This window comes from Ricinus communis, chromosome 8, assembly GCF_019578655.1.
Source record: "Ricinus communis isolate WT05 ecotype wild-type chromosome 8, ASM1957865v1, whole genome shotgun sequence".
Taxonomy (NCBI): Eukaryota; Viridiplantae; Streptophyta; class Magnoliopsida; order Malpighiales; family Euphorbiaceae; genus Ricinus; species Ricinus communis.
Window position 1 is genome coordinate 14,080,041 of NC_063263.1, and position 8,841 is coordinate 14,088,881.

Consider the following 8,841-nt stretch of genomic DNA (forward strand, 5'->3'; position numbering starts at 1 on the left):
GAAGAAAAGGCTCCAACCTTTCAAATAACAAATGTAATCTGACAACATGCTACGTTCTCTAAACCCCATCTACTTACATTTTGAATCAAGAAATGATCATGTAACAAATTTATGGATGAACTTGTTCTAGTTCTAGAGGGTCTTCTCCAAGTAAAAGCGACCTCAAAACAGCCCCACAGAAACCTTTATAGTGCACAATTAGATGTCCACCTTGAGGAACTTCATGGTATCGAATCCAGGGTAGCTTTCCTGTTATGAATCTCTGAAGTTGAAATGGTACAACCTTGTCTTCGTAGCCTTGCCAGATGTGAACAGAGCTTTCATTTTGAGGATATGGATTTTCTAGCTCAACAGGATCAAATTCCCAATCTCCAAAACCCACCATAAAGTCACGGCGGAGGGTATCAAAAACATCTCGCTCTCTTAATCTTTCCTGTAGTTGGAAGCACAAACTATCAGAATTTAAATACTACAATGTAAATTATTTGTCCTCTTTCTTTACATGCATGTGGAGCATTGTATAGTTACCTTACTTAACATAGGGAATCCTGGTATCTTCTTCAAGACTTCTAAGTCTTGATCGCTAAAGAATAATGGGTTCTTTTCCAGGACAGAAGTTGAAGGAAGCCATTGCTGAGTAACCCACCAGTGTAATAATCCAGGGGCATGGTTAGAGAACCAGAGTGCCCACTGGATAAGTTTCCTTCTATAATCATACCTTATCAAATTCTGAGGAAGTGAAGCCCATCTGTAATTGACAACTGGGGCTATTAATGCTGTACCTGCTAGCCTGCACAAGTGGTTTTGAGGTGAGTAATGGGAATCTTATTGACAAAATTCAGGTAGAAAGCTATGCATTGCAGCTAGAGGTTCTGATTGAATCTGCCTGTGTGGTATATATTTGAGGCAACTCCAGATAGGGTATGAGCCCATTGAGACTCCTATCACATAAAAATTGGATCCTATCTGCAATTGATCAGCAAGCTCTTCAATGTCATGCGCTTCACTCTTTACAATTCGATTTGGGTTCGGATCACTTTCTCCATATCCGGCTCGGTCAAACAGCAGAAAATATATCCCTAATTCCTCTATCAGTACCTGAAAACTAAAGCAATGTGAAACTCACTTTATTTATACATTTACAGGTTTTCAAGCAAGCAGGTAATTCTTTGTTAAGCGGAAAGGTTTACCAATTCATATTGTAGTGTAGTGCTCCTAAATGAACATAAGAACAGAATCTTTAGAAGCAGAATTTATATAAGACCACCCCATATGTCTTTAGGTGTGTATGATCACAATCACTTCTATACATTAAATGTATGAGAAGTTCTAAATGAACTTGAAATGAGAACTGGTTTGTTAAATAGACAGTTCAGTAAATATAGGATTTAGTGCTGTCTTTGGGCAATTTCTATCCATTCAAACAGTTTCCTCTTGAACTTTTGATTCAACTCAATATTGTTTACCCAACAACACTTGAATCATCATCTCGGTCCCTATGCTTCAATGGAGCAATCCCAAATTAAAATGTGAAAAGTTTTTTTAGTTTAATATAAAGTAAAGTTAGAGAAGAGAGTTCAAAAATTGTACTTGGGGTGCCAGAAAGTTCATTTCTTTTGAGCTTCCAAAGCCATGAACAATAATGATCCTGTACTTGGATTTGTTCTTGGTGACTCCTTTTTCTCTGTAAGCCAGATATCTTCCATCACTGAGTCTGATTCTTGGTGAATTAGCAGGAGTATTTTCTTGTGACTCTTCCTTCTGAGGTGGAGGAAGCTGTGTAGCCTGATAAACCATGCCTAGAAGACCACTCATCAGAAGAACTGCTATTTTTAAAAGCATTCCTGAATGAATAGAAAAGATAGATCTAGCTAGCATAATTCAAGATTCACTAGCAGCATGACAATATCCTAGAAAGCAAGAAAAGGAAAGATTCTTGAAAATAGTACCTGACACTACTTTCACAGATATTATGCTAAATTTCAAGGAATCCAATGGTTGTGATGATTTGTAGTTTCCTTTTTCTGATGTTTTTTTCTTTTGATCCTTTGAGGCAACCTAGCTTGCCAAGGTATCTGCAGAGAGCCAGCAGCAGCAATTTTGACCTCTTGGAACAGTGAGCCTATATCATTGCTGTTTTCTTATGACTTTTAACTTGCTCAGTAATCCGAGTTGGTGGGTGGTGACTGCTCATGTGATTATGTTTTCCCCTTTTCTTTTTTTATATTAATAGTGTCAGCTCCTTATTGCTGCTAACCTTTGTTAATAACTGTGATGCTGTCTCCCTCTTGGTTGAGAGGTATTTCTAATTAGATTATGCCTTATGCCTTACTTGGATATTCTTTCTTATCCAAAATGCATTTGGATATTCTCTGAAGTGCCGAACTATTTTTGAAGAACAGTGAGTCAAAATTATGTGAATTAGATTATCAATCTTGGAATTTCAATAACTGCACCTTTTTTATCGCGAAAAGTACCACACAACTCCTTGGAGGTTACCATTGAATATTCAGGCAGTTTAAAGTACAGAACCCATTAATAATCAAGCTAAATCTATTCTACTTTTAAAGATTTAGACAGTTTTTGTGAGAACAAGAAAGACAAATATTTGACACATTAATAAATGGATGGTGGTAATTGGACAGTGTTTGTGTTTCTCACCGACAGGGACTGTTGTTGTAACATGACCAGCATGCTTTGCTGGTGAATCAGGTCAGGGAACCATAGACAGTGTATAATCTCAAGTTATTAATTGTTAAGAATGAATGGTATCCTTACACCCTGTAATGCATAAAATATGTTGGTCCACATGACTTTTTCATTTGAGATTTAATCAATAATTCATGTGGTGGATAATTATAAATATATATGAAATGGGTTGGTAGTCTGTCCAAACTAACAAATTTTAAAGTACCTAGAATGAATTATAATATATGTAGAACTGGTTTATAGTAAAAACTTGAGACACTAGAATTTGGGTCCCAATCCCAATGCCCTTTGGCAGGCATCAACGTCTTGAGTTGAAGCCATGAGGTAAAATTTTGCTTTTAAAGTGAAAATAAAAAGAAATTTACTGCATCCGTTACCTTGCTAATAATCAACCATAACGAGCTTGGACTAAACTTTGGCTGCTCCTTTAGGTAGAGGCTTGCTTTTATGGTATAATTGGACTAAAGTGACTCATCTTAAATGATGTATCTTCTTACAACTTTGTCCTTTTATTTCTTGGAAATTTCATTCGAACTGATGGTGATTTTGCCGATCATTTTACAGTGGCACCTCTTACAGATGATGATTTGCGAGGTAAAGAGCATTTTAAATTTTCATAGCTTGGTTGGTCTTATTTGTTACGCCCCAATTTGTTTTTATTTATTTATTTTTTCAATTGGCTTGGCTGGTTTACCAGAATATTTTGTTAGTATTTTTGTTCTTTTTGATATAAATGCTTGAAAAAGGAAGTATAAAGAATTTCACAAACTTAACCCAATAGTAAGCGTATATCTCGATTTTGGAGCTCTTTATTATTGAAAAAACAGCTATATATATATATATATATAACCAAACTTGGGTGTAGTTGCAGTTGGACAAATTCCAAAAGCCTAGACAAAAAAGCTGAACCAGTAAAGCTATTTGCTAGATGCTTTAGTCACTGTTGTTACCAATGAACATCAAAAAAAGGGTTCCTCTCCAAGCAAAAGTTCCCTGAATATAGCCTCACACAAGCCCTTTTCATGAATCATCAAATGTCCACCATCAGGAACTTCATGATATTTGATCCATGGTAACTTCTTAGCAACATATCTCTGCAATTCAAATGGCACAAGCTTGTCTTCATGACCTTCCCACAGGTAAACAGAAGTCTCATTGTTAGGAAATGGATTCTTTAGCTCCATTGGATCAAATTCCCATGTCCCAAAATGCACTATCATGTCTCTATGTAGTGATTCCTGGACACCTTGCTGCCTTATCTTATGCTGTCATTACAAACATTACCAATCATTTCAAATAAAACCGTAGTGCATGTTTCAGGAATCAACATCAGTATATGCGTATTCGTTTTTCTCTTCTTAAAAAGAAAAACTCATTTTATATTATGGGTACCCAAGAAAAAATGGGGAAGAGAAGAAGATACCTCATCAGGATTAGGCACTTGAGACATTTGCTTTATAGTTTCTAAATCTCTTGGATTGAGTAGTATTGGGTGTCTTTGCATGATAGAGGAATAAGGAAACAGCTTCTGAGTCATCCACCAGTACACTAGTGGAGGGAAGTGATGTGCAATGGTCAGTTTTACTTGATCTCTCCTGAGTTGTTTCCTGAATGCCTCATTTGCCAATTTAGGAGGGAAAGATGGCCACCAGAAATTTATGACTGGAACTACTAGAGTCACACCAGCTAGCCTGTGGTCAATCTTGGTCAGAAATCAACATTTTGTTAATACAGAAAACATCCAACACTTAGAAATGCAATAAGATTTGGCAATTTGTTAATTCGGGTTAGATTTTTACATCATGCCAGTGGGCTACTGTCGAGTGCAATCCTTAATTGCATTAGCATAATTTAACAATTGTCGACAAAAATGAAAAAATAATGTAAAGAAGAAATAAATGTGGAGATGCAGTAGGGGAAAGAGTGACATGCCTGTGTGGAATATACTTGAGGCAAGCCCAAATGGAGTAAGTCCCAATGGAAACTCCAATGACATAAAACTTTGGACCCAGTTGCAATTGGTCAGCAAGTTCTTGGATATCAAATGCTTCACTCTTCACTGACCTTTCTGGGTTTGGATCACTTTCTCCATAACCTGCTCTATCAAATGTCAGGATATATATTCCTAGCTCTTCCATCACCTCCTGCAATTTATAATCAATGAAATTATCTTCTTCGGTTATTGAAATTGTGGAGACTTACAAAGCTCTCATACTAATACATGTAAGTTATACAAGAGTTCCTAATTAAAATACAAATTCTAATATATGGCATTAATGTGTACGCAGAGATCATACTTGAGATAGTGGCAAGTAGATGTCCTTAGAGCTATCAAAACCATGAACAAGAATGACCTTATACTTGGCAATTTCTTTTGTAACACCCCTTTCTCTATAAGACAAATGCCTTCCATCACTAAGCTTAATTCTTGGTGAAGTAATTGGAGGACCATTCGGAGACCCGCAAATCTTTGGAGGTGGAGGCTTTACCCTTTTGTATCCTAACACTGCAAGACTCACCACCACCACTGCTGCTGCCGCAACAGTAAACATGTTTGAAAGGCACAGTAAATAGAAATCAAACTCAAAATTTCTGTTTCTCTTGAGGACTTTTTTCTACTTCATTAGTGGGTTCACTAGCTTCATCTCATATTTAAGGATGAGTCAGGTGTTTCTCTAACAGCACTTCCTCTGTCTGACTCTTAGTTGGTCGTTGAGTACCTGATTTTCTTGACACTACTTCTACCGAACCTTTCTCAAAATTTGACCAAAATAAAGTTCTACAATGAGACAGAAAGCAATTACTTCTGATAGGGTCAATATAATTATAATAATAATAACAACATTAACAATAACTTATACATCTAACTAAAATTCCAAGTTCAAAACTACCGAGGAAAATTCAGATATTTTTACTAAGCATTGAATAGAATGAAGCATGTCGGAGCAGGTGGAACTTACAGCCATTAGCTACCGGCAAGTATTGTTGGTTATAACATCAAGCATACTGTGCCAAGGGCATGATGACAAGTTAGAAAGGTTCGAAGAACTGATTTGGAGTTTCATATAATTATAGATTTTTTAACTTTGAAATTGTTCTAATTAATGTAACAAAGTAAAATTAATTCTGGCAAGTTTCAAGGTCATTTAATTCACGATTGCATTTTTCTTTTTACTTTCTTCCACTTTCTTTATTATCTGTCATATGCTTACAGCTTGGACCAGCTGCTTACTGCAAGAACACATCTAGCAGAAAACTCCAGCAACTTTATGCAGTCAAAGGTAAAATAATACAAAGAGGATTCATAAGTACAGCATTTAATAACAGATACAGTACAGAGCAGGCCTATAAATACGACATATGCAGCTCATCCAAGAAGAAGTGACCTAAGAATTGTCTCACATATGTCACTCCTGAAGATCAATAAATGTCCAGCATCAGGAACCTCATGATAGCGAATCCATGGAAGCTTCTCTGAGATGTATCGGTTTATTTGATAAGGAATGATTCTGTCTTCATAACCTTGCCAAAGGTGGACTGAGCCTTCATTGTTGGGGAAAGGATTAATTATATCTGAGGGATCAAATTCCCATTTGCTATAACCGGCTATCATGTCTCGATACAGAGACTCATGAACACCTTGTTGGCGAACCTTTTCCTGTATTCCAAAACATAACATATTGTTACAATTGCTAGTAAATGTACTTGAAGTAGAAATCAACACAAGAATTCGCATTTCGAATCTAATGCAAATACCAAAATATCATAAGCTAATGCTGCATCACAACTTTAACTACCTGAACAACACTTGGGGTTTCAGATAACTTCTTAATCATCTCTATATCTTGTGGGCAAAAGATTGCTACATTTCCTGACATAATACTTAATGAAGGGAACCATTTTTGAGTCATCCACCAGTAGAACAACCAGGGTGCATGATGTGCAATCCGAAATGTCCATTGATCAGATTTCTGAAGCCTTTGTAAGCCCTCTCTAGATATATTGGGTGGGAGACAAGGCCACCAGTAGTGTACAAATGGAACTACGAGGGAAGCTCCAGCCAACCTGTAATTAATTTAGAAGAATTTTTGTTACTACTGAAACCCAAGCATTCAAAAACCTCAAAAGTTAAGTGAAAAGCTGGTAGTAAAAAGTATCATGCCTATGCGGTATGTATTTTAGGCAACCGTATATGGGGTAGGCTCCCATTGATACTCCAATTACATAGAATTTTGGCCCGATCTGCAACTTGTCTGCCAATTCTTGGATATCATATGCTTCACTCTTAACTGAGCGTGATGGATATGGATCACTCTCTCCATAACCTGCTCTATCGAACAAAAGGAAATATACCCTTAGCTCCTCTATGAAATCCTGAACATCAAAGCATACTGATGAATTAGTTTAGTCCACAGCAGATAAAGCACAACCTTTTATTTTCATTTTCCTTCTTTTGTCCTGGCAAAGTTAATCATACAATTCAAAACTGCTACTACTCCAATTTGATACTAGTCACACCTAAAAGCCTTTTTCTTTCTAGCCTTTATCAGTCTGTCTCAGCCTTTTTGTTCAAGGATATTGCATCAGAGTCGGACAACTCGTTATTTAATCTGCTAGACTACCAACTTTGCTAGTAATCAAGATGTTGAAGCTCATTGTCACTCACATGGCAATGCCATAAAAGTGCAAGATAACCACAAATTCATAAGTTTTTTTACTGGAGATGCAAGCATTGCAGGAGTGCGTTCAGTCTGTACCTTGGAGACAGGTAAATCCAGATCCTTTGAGCTGTCAAAGCCATGAATAACGATAATTTTGTACTTAGCCTCTTCTTTAGGAACCCCCTTCTCCCTGTAGGCCAAATACCTCCCATCGCTGAGTTTGATTCTTGGTGAACTTATGGGCGGACCGCCTGGCGATCCGCATATCTTTGGAGGGGGAGGTTTCAACGACTGATAGGCAAAACCCAGAAGACCCACAACTACAGTCACTGCTATTGGTACAAACATTGCTGGACAGAAAGACTGAACATTTCTATTAGCAAGGTAACAGATGCAGTAAATACAGGCGATATATGTAAGGTAAGATTACTTTGTTATAGACGAAGAAACTTAAATCCAGGGTAAATGCTCTTATTTGTTTGAAGAACTTATTAAGTAATGTTGTTTTTAATGATTTGCAGCAACCTCACTGTTACTGCAGTAATATACATGGCATTCAAAACTAGAAAATCCATCAACTGAGAGCTAAGGAAATAGCACAGAGAAGGCATCTCCTACGGAAGTTACAAAAGTCAGAAAGAATTTAAGAAGTGGACATTCAGTGTGGATAATTATCTTAAATAAAAGCCTGCGCCCAAGAAAGAGAAATGTAGCTGCATTTTAGCTGCAGAGCACTATGCTAGTACAAATCAATCAAAATCTTTAATTTGTTTACACCAAAAACCTGGTTTTGGACACTTTAGTAATTGGGTTTTCTAGACAGAATTTGTATTCTAAAATCAAGCTAATTAACACTGAGTTCATTTCTGTATTTAAAACATAATCTTGGATCATACTTGCACAAATACAAGAATTATGTATCTGGTATGCAATACTAGTTTTACAATAGTATGAAATGTGAATCTAATCCATGTAATACTTAACTACTATCTCAAACTTAACACCTTGAAGTTCCAAGATACACATCAATCCATACACAAACACATAGTCTTACACTCCTAAACTTATAAACACATCAGACTTTAACAGAAAGAAACCAACGAAACAGAGCTGAAACTAAAACAGAACCCACAAACAGAAATCAAGATTGAAACAAGAAAACATAGCCAAAAGAAGTAAAGACACAAGCAAGAAAAAAAAAAAGAAAAAAAAGAAAATACATACATACAGAGGGAAAGTGGGAAAGAAGTGGGTGTAGCTTTGTTTCTTCTAGTGTGAGCTGTAGCTGAAGCAACTGCTATCTTCTTCGTTGATCCAACTACCATTCTAAGCTAAGCTTATAACAGCAAAACTCTTAAAACACTTTATAGTTCTTGATTCTAGAAGACAAGACGAATAAAAAGAAAAGGACCCATTGGAGAATGTGATCCACATGATGGGAGATCAGAGATAGTGACAAGTTAATTTACTA

The 8,841-nt window shown here is 36.5% G+C and overlaps 3 protein-coding genes across 7 annotated transcripts; all 3 read right to left on the reverse strand.

Annotated features, from left to right (window-relative positions):
* On the reverse strand, positions 1–2,279 carry LOC8271905. Of its 4 annotated transcripts, none has more exons than XM_002523747.4 (5): positions 1,950–2,279; positions 1,591–1,844; positions 887–1,098; positions 529–790; positions 1–433 (listed from the first exon to the last, which is right to left on the reverse strand). In XM_002523747.4, exons 2-5 carry the CDS (start codon positions 1,840–1,842, stop codon positions 110–112), a joined length of 1,050 nt encoding a protein of 349 aa, XP_002523793.2. In that variant the 5' UTR covers positions 1,843–1,844; positions 1,950–2,279; the 3' UTR covers positions 1–109. The 4 variants fall into 4 exon arrangements, with proteins under 4 accessions (XP_002523793.2, XP_015577635.2, XP_048233476.1 ...); XM_015722149.3 differs by having other exon boundaries at positions 1,591–1,799; positions 1,950–2,276; XM_048377519.1 differs by having other exon boundaries at positions 1,591–1,785; positions 1,950–2,274.
* A 1,199-nt stretch (positions 2,280–3,478) lies between these two features.
* On the reverse strand, positions 3,479–5,836 carry LOC8271904. Its single transcript, XM_002523746.4, has 4 exons — positions 5,007–5,836; positions 4,642–4,853; positions 4,133–4,400; positions 3,479–3,974 (listed from the first exon to the last, which is right to left on the reverse strand). Exons 1-4 carry the CDS (start codon positions 5,259–5,261, stop codon positions 3,669–3,671), a joined length of 1,041 nt encoding a protein of 346 aa, XP_002523792.2. The 5' UTR covers positions 5,262–5,836; the 3' UTR covers positions 3,479–3,668.
* Positions 5,837–5,955: 119 nt separating this feature from the next.
* Positions 5,956–8,841, reverse strand: LOC8271903. Of its 2 annotated transcripts, none has more exons than XM_015722135.2 (5): positions 8,599–8,841; positions 7,467–7,733; positions 6,872–7,083; positions 6,507–6,774; positions 5,956–6,367 (listed from the first exon to the last, which is right to left on the reverse strand). In XM_015722135.2, the coding sequence occupies exons 2-5, from the start codon at positions 7,716–7,718 to the stop codon at positions 6,077–6,079; spliced, it is 1,023 nt and encodes a 340-aa protein (XP_015577621.2). In that variant the 5' UTR covers positions 7,719–7,733; positions 8,599–8,841; the 3' UTR covers positions 5,956–6,076. The 2 variants fall into 2 exon arrangements, with proteins under 2 accessions (XP_015577621.2, XP_015577622.2); XM_015722136.3 differs by having other exon boundaries at positions 8,595–8,840.

What these genes read in the sequence shown, in the direction of transcription:
- LOC8271905 (XM_002523747.4), bottom strand. Translation starts at nt 1,842, where the DNA reads ATGCTTTTAAAAATAGCAGTTCTTCTGATGAGTGGTCTTCTAGGCATG. An exon ending in TGAACTTTCTGGCACCCCAA is followed by an intron (nt 1,099 to 1,590) that starts GTACAATTTTTG and finishes TTTAGTTTTCAG; the next exon opens with GTACTGATAGAGGAATTAGG. An exon ending in GATTCCCTATGTTAAGTAAG is followed by an intron (nt 434 to 528) that starts GTAACTATACAA and finishes TTCCAACTACAG; the next exon opens with GAAAGATTAAGAGAGCGAGA.
- LOC8271904 (XM_002523746.4), bottom strand. Translation starts at nt 5,261, where the DNA reads ATGTTTACTGTTGCGGCAGCAGCAGTGGTGGTGGTGAGTCTTGCAGTG. An exon ending in TCTACTTGCCACTATCTCAA is followed by an intron (nt 4,854 to 5,006) that starts GTATGATCTCTG and finishes TATAAATTGCAG; the next exon opens with GAGGTGATGGAAGAGCTAGG. An exon ending in CTCAAGTATATTCCACACAG is followed by an intron (nt 4,401 to 4,641) that starts GCATGTCACTCT and finishes GATTGACCACAG; the next exon opens with GCTAGCTGGTGTGACTCTAG.
- LOC8271903 (XM_015722135.2), bottom strand. Translation starts at nt 7,718, where the DNA reads ATGTTTGTACCAATAGCAGTGACTGTAGTTGTGGGTCTTCTGGGTTTT. An exon ending in TGGATTTACCTGTCTCCAAG is followed by an intron (nt 7,084 to 7,466) that starts GTACAGACTGAA and finishes TTTGATGTTCAG; the next exon opens with GATTTCATAGAGGAGCTAAG. An exon ending in CTAAAATACATACCGCATAG is followed by an intron (nt 6,775 to 6,871) that starts GCATGATACTTT and finishes AATTAATTACAG; the next exon opens with GTTGGCTGGAGCTTCCCTCG.